Consider the following 19172-nt stretch of genomic DNA (forward strand, 5'->3'; position numbering starts at 1 on the left):
CTGCCTGGGGACCAGGCGCGGAGCCGGCTGGGCAGCCTGCTCGCCTTTCCCAAAGCCCGTGCTGTGCCCTGGATGTGCCTCATCCTTGGGGGCTGGGGTCACCGTGCCCTCCTGAGCAGCACCCAGGCAGCACCCTTACCCCCTTGGACAAGGAGGCTGTGACCCACTGGCGCCCACAAGTCACCAACTCTGGGTTACGTTTTGGGAGGGAGGAAAAGGATTTGTATTTAAACAAGGGGTGGGGGGCAAAAAGCCCCAATATTTTTGAACCTGGCCATAATAACAACCCTCTGGCTTTTGTGCTATGCTGATGCTGTGCTTGAAAATGGTCCAGTCCAGCTGAGGGACCTTCATCACGAGATGCATATTTTCCGCTGAACTTCCTGGGGAAAAGATAAACAGAAAAGAAATGCAAAAGACAGGCCCATTAGGAGCAGCGGAGTATGATGAAATGTATCCCACTGAACTTGAATGCACAGCGGTCTCGTGCCAATAACAGGAGGAAAAGAAACGGAGCCAAAAATGGAGCATCCTGCTGCCTTTCCCTGGAGCCTGCTCTAGTAACTGCGAGCAAGGTTAGGGCATGGAACAAAAGATATTTAATTTTCAAACAAGATCAGAGGAACACGGGAGGCTGTGTGCAGTCAACAGTCCTCCTGGCAAGCCTGAATTTACCCCTGTGCTAATTTTGTAGCTGATGGTAGCCTGCTTCTTGTTGGACAAGGAGCAAGCTCCTGGCTTGCTCCAGCCATTCCTCAGCTTCTGCATCCTCTTCTGGGCTTTTGCAGTGTATATCCAGACTGGAAGGGGACCGTGGGGCTGTGTGGGACTGGGAGGGCGCTGGGAGGGCTGGAGATGAGCCGAGCCGAGATGAAGAGCAGATGGAAAGAGGCGCCTAAGGGGAGCAGGTCAGGGCAGCAGGCAGGGAGAAGGCAGGGGGAGCCCGTGGCCCTGCCTGGCCCAGCACAGCCCCAGACATTCACAAATCTCCCATCAGCATCCCCAGATTGCCAAAAAAAAATAGGTGAGGGGAGCTGTAATACAAGGCCCATCTCGTTTTGCGTTGTGGGGGCCTTGCTCTGTCGATAGGGTCCCTTTCAGATTGCTGGGCACAGCCGGCTGTAAGCATGAGGGCTGAGAGCCCCTGTTGAGCTGGAGGTGCCTGCATCTGGGGGCTTTTCATGAAAAAACAACACCCCATACTGCTTGTTGCAGGCTGCGGCATCTGGCCAGCGGTGCAGCCCGGGCTGAGCTTCCCCTGTGCCCCCCCAGGGGGCCGTGCTCTCTTGTCCACTGGGCAGCCCCGAGCTGGGCTTACGGCTCTCCACATTTTCTTTGCCTTCCCTGTCAGGAGAGCTGCGAATAACCAGCCGTGCCCTCTCAGGCCTCCCCAGACTTGCAGAGGGCTGTGCCTGCGCCCTCCCCAGGCTCCTGTGCTGGCTGGATGCTGCTCCCAGCCCCGCTCAGCAGCATTGTGATAGCCAGTCCAGAGTCAGGAGGATTTGGCCAAGGAGCCTTTTAATCACAGATCCTGTTTGCCTGATGGTGGGGTGGAGGTGACTGTGGGGAGAGAAGATGCGCTGATTCATTATTTTCCCACTGGGGGCATGGGGGAGACAGCCTGATGCTCCTTTTCCAGCCGGGTCTCTGGGCTCCTGATCACATCGTGGTGCTGTGTTGGGGAAAAACTGTCCCAGGTCCCCTGCAGTGTCACGGGGAAGTGTGGTTGCTGGTGTGGTACCACCGTCCGCTCTTGCCCCCTGCCCAGCATCCCCCGGTCCCTCTGCCCAGCCTAACTGCCCCTCTCTTCTCTGCCTGCTCCTTCCAGATAATAGACAGCGAGAACGAAGCGCTGCTGGCAGCCCTCACCGAGACATTGGATGATATACAGGAAGATGACATGGGCCTGGCTGCCTTCCGAACTATGGAAGAGGGGGACACGCTCAACCATGCCTACACCTCGCCTGCCCCCTCCCCCAAACCCACCGCCCCGGTCACGGGGGGGCCGCCCCCGGCCCCCGAGTTTGATGAGCTGTCTCTAGTAAGAACCCACTTCCTACTGTTTAAGGTGGATTTGGATGAGCCCCTGATAAGCCGGCTGCATGGGTATGATAGGAAGCAAAGGTCTGAATTTTTTCATTCTAGGCTTAAAACTCTCTTTAACCGTCAATACCAAAGCATATACTTGTATTGTATACGTATACATGTTCTGCATCATTGCTGTCACCTCCATCACCATCCTCACGGGAACAAGCTGTGTGTATACAAATATATATATGAAGGGGGTGGGGGCGGGTGTCAAAGGGGTGGGAGCTGCTTTGGCAAGACCCACACCTGCTTTTAATAGGACGCACGGATGTGGGGCTGCCCGGGGGGTCTCCCTAGCGCATCCCAGCCCCGTGCCCATGGGCAACGGTGGCTGTTCCCGCCCGGCTCTGCCTCGGGGCCGAGATCCCCACTGCTCTCGCAGGAGGGACAGAGGGGGCTTGGCCGGAGTGTCAGACATCCCCTGCCCTCAGCATTCAATTGGGAGGGTTTGACCCCCCCCGTGCCTTCTACCACGACCCCCTCCGGGGCTGCGTGGCCTCCAGTCCCTACAGATTTGGTGACTGGAGCATCCCTCTTGGTTCCCTGCAATACCAGGGCTCCAGCCCCGCTCCCCCTCCTGGCCTGCACTAACTGGCAGCATTTGCTGCAACCAACCGCCATCCCCGGGAGGACCCCTGGGACAGGGGCAGCCAGCCCGCTCCCTCCTGGGGCTCACGGTTCCCCCCAGGGACCCCCAGCCTGTCCCCGGGGTGTCCCCAAAAGCCGGGGCTGTGGCGGGGAGGAGTGACATCCAGTGGTGAGAGCGTGCATTTCCACCGCCCACGCCCTGCGCAGGGGGGTATATATCACACACAATATGTATGTGTATATATAGGATGTATACGTTGCAGGGGGGGGGCGGGGAAAAGGTGCTGGTTGCTTCCAGCCAACAGGAGCTGCACGTCTAAAGCTGTGGGTGCCCCAGTTGATGTTTCCCAGCAGACCCTGACCCGGGCACCCCTTATTTCTATCACCCCTTAAGCCCCTCCTGTGCCCGCCCCAGGGCTCCATGCCCACCGGCCAGCACAGGAGCCCCAGATCTGTCTCCTCCGTGCAGTCCCCCGGTGCCTACGCAGTCGTCTGGCTGTTGAGCTGTTGTCGCCTTCGGTTGTTAGCGCGACATGGGTGGAATATGAAATGTTGTTGCCGGGTGTGGGGTTTGGGTTTTTTTCACCCCTCCCCAACCAAAAATGGTTTTGAGTGGAAGAAAACTGTTATGCTGACCTTGCCATCAGAAGTCGCGGCACCGTGGGTAACCCAGGGAAAACCCCACTCCCACCGCCCGTGGGCTTGAGCTTGACAGAGCGTGTTGGGGAAGAGCCTCAGCATGTCCCACAGGGGCTTGCATCTGCAAAACGCCTTGAAAGCTCATTAATGAGTCGAGGCCCTCTCTGGACGCTTCAGCTAAATGAGCCTTGCACGGCGACCCGAGCGAGCTGTCCAAACCCGTCACTCATGCCAGTGTAAAGCCTCTGCCACCTAAGGGCAGAATTGATGGAGTGAGAAGTTTGGATGGCACGACAGCTCCTGTGTGTCTGACGGGAGCGGGGATTCCCCTGGGATGTCCCCACCACCCCAACCTGCTTGGGGGTCCCCGGGGACACGGGTGAATGCTGTGGAGACAGCCCCGACCCCCCTCGGGGCTGTGCGTGGCTGGGCGCCCACCCACCACAGCCATGGGGAGGTGGGAAATGCCTCCCTGCCTTTTTATTTTTCCTCACCCATTTTTGGGTGGGATGCTCAGCAACGGAGGCGCCCAGCGCAGGCGTGAGCCGAGGGGCTGCGGCCCCGCCGGCGCTTTCTCCTGCCCTCGCTGCGATGCCGACTCCTTTTCTTGCCGCTTCTCTTTGCAGCTGAAGAAGTTGCTCCTCTCTCCATCGCACGTGCCTCCGAGCTGCGAGGCTCAGCGGGATGGGAGCGCCCGGCGCCCGGGGACCCCCAAGTCCCGACCCACACGGCCCTGCACAAAGGTACTTCCTCGGCAGGCAGAGCTTGAGCCCGTCCCAGCACTGAGCTCTCGGGAACCATCCTAAAAGAGGACACCAAAGGATGGTGTTGGGGAGCGTGGGCAGCCTCTGAGCGGGGCCAGGGGCTGGGGACAGGCAGGGACTGTCACCGCCGGCAGAGCAGCACGTGGCATTCCTGTCCCTGCTGCAGTCCAGGCTCAGCAACACCTCAGGGCTTCGTGCTGGGCTGAGAAACATCTCGATCTCATTTGGATCCAGTGGGGTCAGGCCTCTCCCGGTTTCCCTGAGCACTGGTTTGTGAAAGCCCCCGCCCCCCGTGCTCCCTGGCTGCCCCCTCGCCCCTCTCCCCACTGACTCACAGCCCACGCTGGGGAGAGCCGCATGCCGCGCTGCAGAGCCGACCCCGTCACTTAAGCTAATCTCCTGAAACCCAGCAGAAGTTGCCATCAAAGATTTTTCTACTTGGCTAATGGTAATTGTGTGGTGCATTAGGCCTGGCAAATTAGATTGCCTGGGAAAAGCAGCAAATCCCTGCCGGGGAGAAGGAGCACCATTGCGTGCCGGCTGCTGGAGGGGCAGCGGTTGGGCTGCCGGCCCCGCGTGCCCCATGGAAGGCCCCTGGGGAGTGGGGCTGACCTCCAGGCAGGCTGGTATGCTGGTGGGCCAGGACCAGGGAACTTGAGGATGCAGGGTGGCTCTGTTAGCCCAGGGGGCTTCTCCCCCCACGCCTGGTACTTGCGTCAGGTCATGGCTGCAGGGCTCAAGGCTGACTTTCTCCTCTCTCTTCTCCAAAGGTGGAGGGTCCCCGGGACAGGAGGGCGAGTGTCCCGCAGGCGCAGAGCCGCAGCTGCACCGAGCTGCACCGGCACCTCACCTCTGCCAGCCCCTGCCCCCAGACCAAAGCCCCCCAGGCACCCGAGGAGTGCCCCAGCAGCCGCCACCACCCATCCCCAGGCAACTGCGTCCATCACGAGGATGACAGCGACTCCAGTGAGGACTCGCTGAGCTCTGGCGACTTGGTGACCCCCCCGTCCTCGGCGGAGGATGGCTCCAGAGGCCAGTTCTCCTGCGAGGGGGAAATGCACTCGATGGTGGAGCTCATCCGCTACATGCACACCTATTGCCTGCCACCACGGAAGCTGCCTGCCCGGGATGCCACCGACGTCAAGCCCCAGCCCTGCAGCAGCCCCTTCAAGAGAGCCAAACCGGACTGTCCTGCGCAGCCGGGCCCCCCTGGCAGTGCCCAGAGCCGGCCAGGCTGTGCCTGGCAGGCAGCCGGGAGCTGCAAGAAGCCTGGAGCATCCTTCTCCATCCTGAAGGAGCTGCTGGCGCGGGACCTGCTGTGCGATGTGAGCAAGCCATACCGCCTGGGCAAGCCTGTGTACGCCGCCCTGGCCCGGCCGCCCGGCTCCCGCTCCCCTGTGCCACTGGCCCAGGACAGGGAGGACACTGGTGGGACCTGCACATCCAGAGCCAAAATGGCACCAGAGAAGAGCGAGCTGCGGCAGAGCCCTGGGGCTGAGGCAGAGGCACCGCAGGAGCCGTGTGGCCTCGAGGACGATGCTGGGAAGCATGCGGGTGCCCTGGGCACAGCTGCGGGGAAGGTGGCCCGCAAGCAGGAGAGCAGCCTTTATGCCGTCCGCCGGTCCAAGAGACTCAACCCCGAGCTTGGCCACTGGCTCTCCTTCCTCGACGAGCCACCCCCTGAGCCCTCCGTCCCCCGGGAGGTAGGGGACAGCCGTGGCTCCCGGGATGCCCTGGCCTGCAGGGAGCCTGCAGTGTGCCCGGGGCTGGAGGGCTTTTCCGCAGAAGAGCCAGCAGCCGAAGTGGAGGTCGGGGGCACGGAGGAGGGAGACAGCGGGAGCTCAGCACTGCTGGCAGAGCCCCAGCCCCTCTCCCTGGGCTCCCTGGGGGACGGCGAGGTGGGCGACGGGGCTGAAAGCCATCGCTGTGCCCTCCGGGAGCAAGCAGGTGAGGGGGGCTGGGGGCTGTGGCTCTGCTCACCCCTTCCCAGGGCACCCGCACGGCCCATGTCATCCCTGCTGCGGGCAAGCGCTGCTGGCGAGGCATCGGGCACCCAGCTGGCAGTGAAGCTGTGAGCAGCCCCAAGCACAGCTGAGCCCTGACCCACATGCCAGCTGGCTGTGGGGTCCCATGCATGGGGAGTTGGGGCCCTGTTCTGGTTTTGGGGTGCTGTTTCAATCCAGGGGAGGGCCTGCTGCCTCAGTTTCCCCATCCTGATAACGAGATGCAGGAGTCGTTGTAACACTAACCCAGCAGGGACTGGGCTGCCCCATCCCTCCAGGTCCCTCTTCCCCATGCCCGGGCACTGGGGTTCAGCTGCACCGGTGCCCCAAAATCGCAGCTGTCTGCAAGTGCTTGGTGAGCACAAATGGCTCAACCCTGGCAGTGTTAGCCTTCCCGCAGCCACTGCCGCCTTGCAGGCTGGCAAAGCCCATGGTCCCCCAGGCTGGGCTGGGCAGAGGAGTCCCAGCTCCCCCCAGGAGCACGGCGGGCGCTGGAAGGAGCACAGCCCCTCTGGTAACCTTGCTTCTCTCCCTGCCTTTCAGAAACACCCAGGTGTCTCACGCTGTCCTTGGCACAAACGTAAGTGCGCACGGGGCTAAATGAACCGCGCTGGGGCTGGAAAGCGCTAGCTGGTTTGTCTGGCTGGGCATGGATCTGCCGGGAGCAAGAGAAGGTGCTTTTGCAGAGCAGACGGAGCCGTGCTGCTGGGCACGGGGCTGTGGGGAGCCGCAGCCCTCGCTCGGGTGCAAGGAGCTCAGAGAGCCCCGGGCCGAGGGCAAGGCATTTCTGTGTGCCAGGGGCAACGTGCCGGGAGGGGAGAGCACGCTGCTCGCCCCGCTGCCCCTCGTACCCCTCCATGGGGGTAACTCCATCAGGCACCAGCCACAGTGGGAGGGCTCGCTTGTAGGCTGCGTTTTCTCAGCTGCTTTTTGGTTTTGGGGGGACTGTGGTTCACCTAAACACCTTCTCTCTCCTTATTTTCTCCTCTTCTCCAGTGACCCAACCTTTGGGAAGAGAAACTTTGAGCCAATGCTGACCGTGGAGCTGTGTGGGACGGCAGGTAGGACAGGCTTTTAATTTTTTAATTTTGCAAAAATCCTCCCTGGGAGGGGGCAAATTTACCTTAGATTCAGCCTGGAGTTCCCAGCTCCAGCCAAGTGCAGCCAAGCGGCCGTGTTCATAGAATCATAGAATCGTTTTGGCTGGAAGAGACCTTTAAGACCATCAAGCCCAATCATTTACCCAGCACTGCCAAGTTACCACTAAGCCATGTCCCTCAGCACTACATCTACATCTTTTAAATACCTCCAGGGATGGCGACTCAACCACTTCCCTGGGCAGCCTGTTCCAATGCTTGACAACCCTTTCCGTGAAGAAATTTTTCCTAATAACCAGTCATTCCCCATCCAGGGAGCCCTGCTTTGCACCGCAAATGCAGGGGACTTCCCATGTGCTGCCTCCACATCCCAGCACTGGAAGCAGCTCCCAAGCTGCATCTTTCAGAGATGCTGGTGCTGGGGGGACGCGTTTGTGATGGGGGGACAGTTCAGGGGGCCCCTGCATTAGCCAGGAGGGGGAGAGTCCTCTGGTCCCTTCTGGGATCAGGCATCCTTTTTCCCCCAAGTGCCACTGGATGGATGAAGCTGCAGGGTCTGAGCAGCCTCCCTCCCTTGCAACGCTGGGGTGGGACGGGGCAGGATGGTGGGGGGGCCGAGCTGACTCCTGCCCTTTGTTCGGGGGGGGTTCAGGTCTCACGCCACCCACCACTCCGCCATACAAGCCTGCCGAGGAGGACCTGTACAAGCCAGACATCCCTCAGGAGCCAGGGAAAGAGGACGGGACAGCCCCCAGCCCCAGGGGCACAGGGGACGCAGCAGCCTCCCAGAAAGCCCCCAAGAAGCACCCCGAGAGGACAGAGCTCTTCGCCCACCTGAGCCGAGCCGCCGGGCGCCCCGCGCTCCCCGAGCAGCAGGGCCTGCTCAAGCGGCCATTCTCCCGCTCCTTCGGGGACCATGACTACTGCCAGGTGCTGAAGCCCGAGGCTGCCCTGCAGAGGAAGGTGCTCAAGTCGTGGGATCCCCCGAGCCAGGTGGAGATGGAGCACAAGAGGAGGGTCCCGGCCGCCCACTACCAGGGGCTGGACCTCAGTGGGAAGGAGGCGGGTGGCGAGATGCTGTGGAAGGACGGCGTCAAGCATCTGAGAGACCAGGAGATCAGAGCCAGCTTAACGAAGCACTTTGGCTTTCTGGACAGTGCCCTCGATGACGAGGACATGGTCTTCTGCAAGACCCCTGAGTACGACACTGTCTTTGAAGACAGCTGCAGTGAGAGCGGCTCCCCCGTGGAGGAGGAGGAAGAGGAGGAAGAGGAGGAGGAGGAACATGGCGACACCAAGCTGTGCCTGCGGAGAAACCCCCTTTCCAGGACCAGTTTGCATTACTGTCCACGGAGCCGGTCCAGCTCGGGATCTTCGTGCTGCCGGTCACGATCACCTGCAAGCAGACGGACCTTCAGGTACAGGGGGCAGTGGGGGAGGCACTTGGGGCTGTTCTTGCACCCTGTGTTTTTGCCCCAGTGCGTGGCAGCCCCAGCTTGCTCTGGTCTCCTAGCCCAAGTAATCAAGATGCTAATTCATAAAAGAAAAACCATTGAAATAACTGGTACTACATCAGTAGCTGCTGAAAACATCATCAGAAAGCAGCACGGGGGGAAGCAGCCAGGGATTTTCATTGTGCTGGGGGTGATGGGGCATGCGCAGGGGCCAGAGCTGTGCCTGGGAAGGGGCGAGCGCCAGCTGGGACCCTCCTGGCATCTGTCAGAAAGGACTTCCCAGTGTCCTTTCCAGGGTTTGCAGAGCCCCATCTCCTCTGGGCTCACGGTGCTTCTGAGCGCCCACCCACCCGCTGCTGCAGACGCCACGTGTCTCAGCTTCGCTTTGACGTTTGAAGCTTTCCCTGCCGGATCCCCCGGCTGACCTCCTCTCCCTCGCTTCCCAGGTGTGAGAACAGCGAGCAGTGTCAGGGCGGGAGCGGGCACTGGGGCCAGCTGGAGAAGAGACGGGAAAAGGCCATCGTAAGTGAGCGGGGACCCCGCGGTGGGACACAGCAATCCCCAGCCCTTAGTTCATTTCCCGCTCCAGAAAAGCAGCGTCAGAGCCCATTAGCCCTGGCTTCAGCATCCCTTGGTGCGAGGCCAGTGTTAAACAAGGACATGGGGGTGGAGAGGGGAGAGAAAAACCTCACGTGAAGCGGAAGCCACCGGCGATTGGCAATACACGGAGTCCTTGGCGCAGAAATGCCCAGAGCATCCTACGCTGGTGCTTCAGCGCACGCGGCATTGGCAATTACCGGGGTGAGCTGGGGAATCCCTGAAGCTGCTCAGCCATTGTGGATGCAATCCCTCTGCAGAGGTGGCCTTGTGCACCGGGAACCCTGCGTGTGCCCACGGGTGGGAGCTGGGGGGGGCTGGAGAGCACACAGGGAAATTACTGTTGGTCCTCTACTGTTGTGCACATAAACACACACACACACACACGCCTCTGGCATTTTTGTTCTGCAATGCAATTGAATGTTGCCCCTAGCAATTCCTGGGAATATTTCCTGGCATGATCAGCAGGAGAAGCTGAAAAAGCTGCAGGAATGCAGGAGAAATTTAAATGAGAAGGTGGTGGGGGTAGCTGCTTCAGCCTGGCTGTAACACCATCCTAAGTGATGTGGATATGGCTGTCCCTTGCAGCAGTGGTGACCTGGGGGTGACATCCATGAGCTAGCTGGAGTGTAGACAGCCAGACCCCGGAGACGTCAGGCTGTGCCCGTGGTGGCATCGCCCTGCTGCAGCCTGGTTCCCAGGGCTCCTCGCTGGCCCTGCATTTCCAGTGCCCATCGGCAGCACAGAGGGATGGGGCTTCCGGAGCCTGAAAGCTTTTGCTTGCTTTGCCAGGGGGAAGGCCGGGTGGTGTATATCAGAAACCTCTCCAGCAGCATGAGCTCCAGCGAACTGAAGAAACGCTTCGAAGTGTTTGGTGAAATCGTGGAGTGTCAGGTCGTGTCCAGGACTAACAGGTGGGTGGCGAGCGAGCCACAGTCTGGGGCTCCAGCGGCTGTGGGCAACCCCTCTCCTGCGGCAGCATCAGCACTGCCAGGCGGTGCAGGGTCACCCCCGCATCCAGCTGTATGTGTACCAGTGATGCGGTTGTGCCGGTGGGGTGAAGCGCTCTGTGCCATGCCAACCCCCTCGGGCAGGAGATGCAATGTGTCCCCAGGTCCAAGGGCATGGGGAGGGCCGGTGGGATGGAGGGATAGCAGGATGGAGGGCTGGTGGGATGGAGGGATAGCAGGATGGAGGGACGGTGAAATGGATGGACGGTGGGATAGAGGCACAGGGTTGCAGTGCTGGGCAGAGCCACGTTAGGCTGCGGGGCCCATTGCATCTTGAATTCTTTCTCTGGTTGCTCAGGGGGGATAAATATGGCTTCATCACCTACCGGTATTCAGAGCATGCCGCCTTATCTCTGAAGAACGGCACCTCGCTAAGGAAGAGGAATGAGCCTTCGTTCCAGCTCAGCTCTGGTGGCCTCGGGCACTTCTTCTGGACCAGATACGCTGACCTGGGTAAGAAAGCAGGAGCTGCTTTTTTTCCAAAGCATCCTGCTTATCAGCACAGAGCCGTAACGGCATGTTGCAGTGCTGAACCCTCGTCACGCAAGGATCCTAAACTTCTTTAAAGCCTACAGGGAAAGCCCACCGGCTCTTCTATGGCTCACTGTAGCTGCTCTTAGCTCAGTGGGATGGCTTGGGAAACTTGGGGGAGAGAAGAAAAGCAACTGATGTGAGGACCTGGAGTGTGTTGGCTGCAAAACGTAGCATCACACCCCAGAGCTGCTGGGTCTCAGCTGACCGCAGCCCATCCTGTCTCTGCTGCCTTTCTGCACAGCGCTGGACCCTTTTCAGCAGAGAATTCCCTTCCTAGTCATTAGAGAAAGCAGTCAGCAACATCTCATTAGCCCGAGAGGTGATCTGGGTGGTTTGCTGCTCCGCAGGCCAGATTCACCACACTGCATATGCACTTTTGAGACAAAATGACAGCACTGAAATGTGCTGCGATGACATTAACTCTTTCTGTGCTGTACGGGCTTCTGCAGGACCTCCTGCCTCGCTCAGTGACCGCGTTAGCCCTTTCTGGACCCCGTCCCTTCGCGGGTGGTGGGGCTACAGGCTGAGCTGAGGGACAGGAGACAAACCCTATGCTAGTCCTGCAAGAGAAATGTGATCCAGGCTTCGCTCAGCCCTCGTTGCTGTGATCTTCAGGTGTTTCACAAACACTGCACATTTATTTCTGCACCCTCTGCAGGGGGTGAAGTGGCTCTAGCATCCCACTTCATGCACCAGAGGCTGAGGTCCAGAAAATAAAGCCCTAAGTCTTGATTTATCTCTAGATGCCCAGTCTGATAAGAGTACTGCCCAATCTTTTAGCACCTTATAATACGTCATCTGCTCAGAGCAGCAATCCCTCTGACTTTGGTTGGGCACAAATGCCCATTGGTCATCTAAATAAATCCCAGGGCCTCTCAGTTTGGGCATGGAAAAGATAGGAAACAGAGAGCACCCCGTGATGAAGATGTTGGCACATGGCTGTGCGGTGCTGTGGGGAGCGGGGCCAGAGCTGTGCAGGAGAAAACCCTCCCCGCAGTGCTCCTCACCTGCAGATCGCTGCCAGGCCAGCAGTCACCCCCGTACTGCACCCACCGCCTCCTTCCTAAAGTCCTGCTCGCCCTGGCACAGGATGAGACGGTGAGCCCACGGGCAGAGGCGAAATGCAACCGTGCCGTTGCATGGCTCATTCACAAATACACACCCTAAAGGGTTAAGCTGCTGTTAAATTAGGCAGCCTTATTTCTGGCATTTGCTGAATTTCCCAGGCTTTGCGGGGACACTGTTTGTTCAGCCTCTGATGGAGGGCTGGGGAGGCTCCCCCCTCACCACGACTGGGACGGCCCTGTGTCAGCGCCTCGGAATTCAGCTGGATCTGGCAGATTTTTGCGCACCTGGGAATGAGTGTCTGCGGTGTGTGACCTGCCGGGCTGGGTGCTGCTACAGCCCGTTTCCAGTGGGGGAGAGACAGCAACGTCCCCCCTCCCTTTCGCCATTGCCGCCTCGTCCTGGCTGGCTCCCCGGGGTGGATGTAGGGTTTGTGGTCCGGGGGTGCAGCACGCCGGTAGCGGAGAAGCGAGCGGTGTCCCTCTGTGCCTCAGTTTCCCTCCCCGCTCCCTGACCCGGCTGCTTTGTGTCCCTGCCATTCCCAGATTGCAGCGCGGAGGAGTCCTCCCCAGCTCCAGTGAAAAGCAAGTACGAGACCATGGATTTCGACAGCTTGCTGCAGGAGGCCCAGCGAAGCCTGCATCGGTAACAGCCTTAACCTTGGAGGAATACCTCAATACCTCAGTCAAGGCACTTCCAATATGTTTACGTTTTCAAAGAAATTATTCAGTCTATGGAAAGCGAGAGAGAGCGAGAGAGAGCGAGAGCACGCACGCGCGAGAGAGAGAGACTGCCGTCCCTTCCGATCGATGTTTACATTGAACAAAGCTGCTTCTGTCTGTGAGTCCCCATGGTGTTGATGTCTCACTGCCACACGTTAGTCACCCCGCTTCTGACTGGTTGTTTTAGGGTGAGCCTAGGAGCCCCCCCGGCCCCTCTCCCCCTTCCCAGACCCCCCCCTGCCCCATGCTCCGGCCGCGGAGTTGCAGCTGTGTTCACCATAACATTTTTTTGTCCGTAGTGTGTGATGATGAAATTGTTAATTGTGAATAGAATCAGGATTATAAACTAATTTTTAATAGAAGAAGAGAAAAAAAAAAGTATATACTTAAAAAAATGTATTTATGGCTCAGATGTACTGTAATTCAGATTTATTGTACCGCTTCCTTGATTTTTAACTATGCACTGTAATGAGGCATTTGCCACTCAGCAAATGGGGGGTCAGAGCAGAGTCACGGAGCCGGCATTCACCCATCGGCCGCGGAGGCACCCGCCTCCCTCGCTGGCAAACTGGGGTGCTCGGTGGTCGCGTCAGGGTCGCCCACTTTCCTGTCAAAGCCATTCTTCTTGCCCACGTGGCTCAAGCCCCCCAGCCCGGCTGGGTCGCAGTACCCAGATGCTGAGCTCGGTGCTGGTGGGTGATGGAGCTGGTGGCCGGTGGGGCACGTGCCATTCTCGCCGTGGGGCCAGGCAGCTGTGCAGGCACAAAGGAGAGGGGTGGTGGAAGGATGCACTGCCCAGCGGGTGGCTGCGGGACCGATGCCGGCCAGCCTGTGCAGCTCCAGCCCTCCGCTGCCCTTGGAGCCAGGAGAGAGGGGTCAGGGAGCGGGAGCCAGCCAGGCTTGATCCGGCTGGTCCTGGGGAACGAGCACCTCCGGGTCCCTGCGCGGGAGCTGGCTTCTCTCCGGCGCCTTGGGTGGCTGGCAGAGCGGCCGGGGCAAGCGGCTTGCTCCACACTCGCTTTTTCCCCTCCAAAGCAAGCGGGGTGAGGAGACCTGGCTGTGATCCCTGCCCCGCAGCCAGCCCAGAGAGGCAGGGAGGCGGGGGGAGGGCCCAGCTCACCCACCACCCTGCCCAGTACCTGATAAGCCATACACTTCCCAGCACCTGGTTGGCACCCAGGACCTGTCCCCCCGCCGGAGCCCCATGGCACGCTCGCCCCCTCTGCTGCTGGCCGGGGGCCCTCGGGGCTGCCTGGCAGCACTGGATTTAAGGCATGCTCAAACAACACCCCCCCAAAATATGCTTGCAAACCTGCCCTCCCTCTCCGGGCGAGGTGGTAGGGGGAGAGAGGTGACCACCAGCTGGAGCAAACCCCACTGCGAGCCGGCCAGAGGCGCCATTTTACCCCAAGGGAGCGGGAATCTTGCTGCTCCTCAAGCCATCGCCATCGTCTCCGTTTATTTTTCAGACCCAGAGACCACTAGGGATTCAGCCATCCTCTGTAGATAGAATATTATAGCCTTAACTCTGCCAATAGATAGATTAGAGTCTCCTGGGGTCTCCTCTCTTCATGACTTAGGGGTTTTATTCTCATTTCCCTGGCGTGGATACGGTTTCGTCTTGCAGGGAGTCTGAGCAAAGCCTCTGGAACTACAGGAGACAGGATGCCGAGAGCCTGAGCCCTGCCGAGTTGGCCCTTGACTCCGGGGCCGTGCCTGCAGCTGGTCTCCGGTGGGAGCAGAGGTGCCGGCGGCGCCGATACCAGCACAGTCACCTGCTTGTTTCTCCCCGCTTTTGGGGAAGCCGCGATTCTGACGACAACCAGCCCGGCAGCGCGAGGGCCCACGGGCCACCGCGGGGTTTGAAACCGTGGGTCCCCAGTCTGCCGCCGGTGACGATCAGTGTCAGGGAACAGTCCTCGTGCCATTTCCGTCTCAGCAGCAAGGTTCGGCATCTCCCGCCGCTTCTCATCCCACCTTCGCAAACACGAGTAGCTCTGGCCCAGACTGAGCATCTGCTATTGGCAATTGCCTCATTGTAGCTTTGCCTTTTTCTGTCCTAGTATTTCCTCACAACGATGATGTTTACATGTGATTGCTATAGAGCTTATGTAGAATGTATATAGCGACACATTTAGGGTGGGTAGTACTGTCCTGTGCTGTGCTAATGTTTTTCAGAAAACGATCAATCCAAAAAAAAAAAAAAAAACCAACAACAAAAAAAACCCCCAACAACAAAAAAAGCAAAGTAAGTGGAATTCTTCCATCTCCCGCTCAGCCGCGGGCACCGAGCCCCCGCGGCCGCCCCCGCCGGGGATGCATCAAGCGTGGCGGAGGGGAGGGTTAGTGCAGAGCTGGGGGGCTCCGGAGCCGGGGGGAGCCTTCTCCTGGGGAATCACTCAGTCGCTTCCCAAGTATTGGTTTCCGTGAACCCGGATATAAAATTTCGGAATGCTTTCCTGCGGCTGGGCGCCCCGGGTGGGCCCGCAGCCCCCGCCCCTGCCTGGATTCTGGATGTGGAGGCCGGTGCTGGGGAAGGGGAGGGCTCGTCCTGCACAGAGCCGATCAGTACTGCACCCGTAGGGTAGGAAGAGACGCAATAAGTGGTCTTCGTGGTGCCTGAAGCCTATAAGTGGGGTTGGGTTTTTTTATCTTATTTTTTGGTTTGGGGTTTTTTCTTTGTTTTTTCTTTTTTTTTTTTTCCCCCCTTTCAATTGGGATGGTTTGGTTTCCCTGCTCCCCCAAGAAATTTCTCCAGGACTTATGCACTATGCGCAGAAATGTGCACGGCGCAGGGGCACAAGTGTGGCTGGGGCAGCCCTGTGCCACCGCCCGCGTCTGCTGGCCCATGGCTGTGGCAGGGAAAAGCAGGGGACACGTGCTGCCAGCCCTGGGGGCACGTCCCACCCCCTCCTGGGGCTGTGTGCTGCCTGCCCCGGGGGGGCTTCCCCTGACTTTTAGGACAGGGTGAGAGTGGGGAGTGTCCAGCTCAAGATGCACAGGTCTGCTGGGTTTAGAATCCCTCACGCTGGGTTTGTGGTGAAAAAATAAGTTTCCACTTGATTTTTTTTTTTTTAAATTTTTTTTTTTAATATAAAGGTGTCTTTAGCTTGCAGTGCTCGAGTCTGCAAAGGCGTGGGAAGGAGGGCTCGGGCAGAAGGGGCAGGTGTGAGCTCCCTCCCTTAGCGGCCCAGGACTTTGGGATGCTAACGGGGAAACAGGGCAGGAGCCGAGCAATGGCCGGGCACCCCGTGGGGAGCAGCAGCCGGCCCTGCCGGGGAAGCGCCGGCCTTCGCATGTGCCTCATCCCCGGAGCTGCCGGGGAGCGGGGATGGCCACCCCCCAGGATTAGCTTTACAGTCTCAGCCTGTGGCATCGCGGGGGGTGCCCCGGCATGGGTGCAGCTCAGCGCTGGGCACCCCGAAAAGGGAACCCTTGCACCCCGGGAAGCTGCCCCCCGCCGCCTGCGAGGGCTGGGCGGGAGCGCTGCTTCAAAGAGAAACGGGGAGCAAAAGGGTATTTTGCGGTAGGCAATAAGTAAGGAGGAGATTTATTTTTTTAAAAATATATAACTATAGAATGTGCCCCAGCAGTTTCCTGCAGGTACTGTGGGGAAATGCTGAATGTGAAGGGTTTCGTGATACAATGCCCCTTTGCCTTTTTTGCACAGATTTGCCCCAGAAAAGCTCGTTGTTCAGGGTGGGGTACCGGCTGGAATCCACCGGGTCCCTGGGGCTCCGCGGGAAGGAGCAAACATTTCTGAGTGTCTAGGCTGAATGCAGAGGACAATCCCAGGTTTTAGGTTCGATGCTGCCCCAAAGAAAAGGTTTATCCCGATTCCTACTCAGCGCAGCTGGCAGGGCTGCACGTCTTCTTTAACAAACGGCAGCTCAGTCACCACGTTACAGTCTTGAGTGTCTGATTTCAGCACTGGTCCATGCAAAGGAGCGCTGCAATTGCAGACCAGCACTTTTTTTTTACTTTTTTTTTTTTTCTGGGTTTTTTTTCCTTTTTTTCTTTTTGGAGGTATGCTGAACACCGAGATACATCCTTGTTTGTAGCTGAGCCCTGACACCCTTTCTGTTCTAAGCGCCGTGGTCCATCCCCGACAATCTCAAGCAATATAGAGCCAAATGCAACCTTGGGGTTTCACTCCTCTTCCCTCGCCCCCCGGCTCCGGGGCCAGGGGGGGCAGCCTGGCTGCAGTGCCCATGGCCACGGCGCCGAGCCAAGAGCCACGATGCGGCGAACGCTGAGCTGGGGAGGGAGAGTGTGTATGCCTGTGAGAAAGAGAGAGAAAGACTAAATTGATGCATTTCTTGAAAAAGGTGTAAGAATTTCACCTAAAGAGGGGCACATCTGCTTTGTTATTTATAAAAAAAAAAAGCTAAATTCTGTCTTTTTTTTCTCTTTTTTTTTTTTTAAGTAAAAGGACACTGCTAATAATTATTAGGGGCCAGTTCTGCCTCCCTTCCTCATGCTGAGGAAGTACTACTTAACTCGGCAATTTTCTACTTGCAGAGTAAGTAAAAGTAGCAGAATTGATCCCTCTGTAATTAAGAATCAAGTTTTTAGTCGTTTTTTTTTTTTAATTCATAGAGGTTTTTTATATTTCACTTAATTTTTTTCCCCAGTTCCGTTCCATTGTGTCCTTATTTATGTAATATACTTTAACCTTAAAAGATGGCATAAATTCTTATGCCTTTCCTTTATTATTATTGTTGTTATTTTTAAAAAAGAGATTTATTTCTAGTGTGATTTAACTGTCTACCTTCTAAAACGAGAGAACGTTTTCTTGTATTTTTACATTGTCAGATTCTATAGTTTCATAGATAATTTAACCAAATCGCTCAATGTATTATCTATATCTATCCGGTGGGTATAAAAGTTCTATTTTAAATTGTGTAAATACTTCAGAACTGGCTTCTTTTTCCAGACTCCCCTGCCGTGGAGTTACTTGTTTACATCAAAAAGACTGTAGAATCTCTACGCTCATGTACTGTAAATAGTGAAGTGATCTGCCTATAAATAAACGATAACATATATACTATAAAGTGGAAAGAAAGAAAAAAAAAAGGAACAAGTCTGTGCCACTAATACTTTTGTTTATGAAGTAAACTTAAGTTTACTTTTGTTTACTTATGGTGGGGGCACGGCCGGGGCCGGGGGGGTGTCGGAAGCCCCCCAGCTTGCTCACACCAACGCTGCACCACTGCCAGGGATGTGGCTCCCGTCGGGGAATCTCCCTGGATATTGCGATTTTAAGTGAGGCTTCTTCCAGTTCAAATTCTGCAGGAAAAGCCCGGGCTCTATACTCGGGACTTTGGGAGCGGTGCCGCTGCTGCAAGACCCATCGCAGAAGAAATCCCCTGGACCAGGGGGGGTTAAAAATGAAGTGGGGCATGCACCTCGAATTTCCTTGAGTGGGAGTAAGAGAGGAGAGGGCTGCATTGGAAGAAAAAGTGTGGAAGAGACTCCAGATGGTGATGCAGCAGCCATACGGCTCAGGACAGCACCTGGATAGTCCTCCCCCGGTACCAGGACGAACCGCCGTGTCCCAGCACAGAGTGTCCATCGTGGGAGCCCCGGCTGCGGAAGGGAGGGGATGGAAAGCCCGGCCAGTCGGTGGCAGCGTGGGTAGCCCAATGCCAGCTGTCGCCCCTGGGGGGACTGCCGGGTCGGAGGATTGCACTGAATTTATCGGGAGCACGGCATGGTGACGCTGCCAGGCAGGAGGCCCTCAGCAGCCCGATCGGAGGAGCTCTGCAAGGTGCTGAGCTGGCCCGGCTGTTGTTTTTTCTGCCGATTTGCACCAATTTAGGCAGCTGCCCTAGACCTGCCCGTCTCCGGCACATCACAGCCAGCGGGAGCCCAGCACCGGTCCCCCCCCTCCCAGCCACAGAGCCAGCACCAGCCTCCCACCCCAGCCCCAGCCCTCATCCCTGCAACTGCTGCACCCTGACTGTAGGACTCACGGGAAGCCCATTTCCCTGCTGCTCTCCAAAAAAATGGGCTTCGAGGCCACCAAACAGGAATCTTTTTCTAAGGTACATCAGGGCACGGTGACGCTGCCAGTGCCAGGACAGAGCAAAACATGGAATTGCAAGGAGGAAATGCGGGGATGCAGCTGGGGCAGGCGGAGTCGGGGTGCCCAGGGTGGGAGCGAGTGGGAGCAGGGGCACGGGAGCGGGGTCCCGGCTGGCCAGGCCCTGGGATGGAGCAGGGACACACGAAGAGGGGGTCTGCGAGGAGGGACTGACCCGCACCTGAGGCTTCTCCTCCCAGCCTGGCCTGTGCCTCCCGGCACTGCATTCCCAGGCAGCTTTCTGGAAAATAAAGGACTGGTGCTACTCATCGAGTATTAATTATCCTGCAAGCAGGCTGAAGGGAGCTGCTGGTGAACCGCGACATCCGTTCAGCAGCTCTGTTAGTCCCAGCAATTACTTCCAACCATTTGGAAAAAAAAAAAAACCTATGCAACAGTTTTCATTGTGGCATAACTTTTGTGAGAAATTGGCTTCTTTGTCACACAGGCGGGCGCTGCTTTTGTAGTAGCTTATGGGGCTGCCCTCGGGCTGCTGGAGGGAAGGGAGGCGATGTTCTCTCCTGCG

General features: G+C 57.9%; 1 protein-coding gene across 2 annotated transcripts in view; it reads left to right on the forward strand.

Moving 5' to 3' along the window:
• Nucleotides 1–17645, forward strand: part of PPARGC1B (PPARG coactivator 1 beta) — a 55851-nt gene extending 38206 nt beyond the window's left edge. Inside the window, exons 3-13 of one of the 2 annotated variants that reach the window (XR_008468871.1) lie at nt 1829–2041; nt 3942–4058; nt 4850–6026; nt 6626–6662; nt 7079–7143; nt 7832–8597; nt 9080–9155; nt 10023–10144; nt 10539–10693; nt 12385–12679; nt 14189–17645. Coding sequence is in view for 1 of the 2 variants with exons in the window: in XM_054217514.1 (XP_054073489.1) it covers nt 1829–2041; nt 3942–4058; nt 4850–6026; nt 6626–6662; nt 7079–7143; nt 7832–8597; nt 9080–9155; nt 10023–10144; nt 10539–10693; nt 12385–12488 (2832 nt within the window). In the remaining variant the exon portion in view is untranslated. Of the gene's footprint in view, nt 1–1828; nt 2042–3941; nt 4059–4849; nt 6027–6625; nt 6663–7078; nt 7144–7831; nt 8598–9079; nt 9156–10022; nt 10145–10538; nt 10694–12384 lie in introns of both variants that reach the window. The other variant, XM_054217514.1, reaches the window with a different exon arrangement.
• The last annotated feature ends 1527 nt before the right edge of the window (nt 17646–19172 follow it).

The sequence above is a fragment of the Rissa tridactyla genome, chromosome 11, assembly GCF_028500815.1.
Source record: "Rissa tridactyla isolate bRisTri1 chromosome 11, bRisTri1.patW.cur.20221130, whole genome shotgun sequence".
Classification (NCBI taxonomy): Eukaryota; Metazoa; Chordata; class Aves; order Charadriiformes; family Laridae; genus Rissa; species Rissa tridactyla.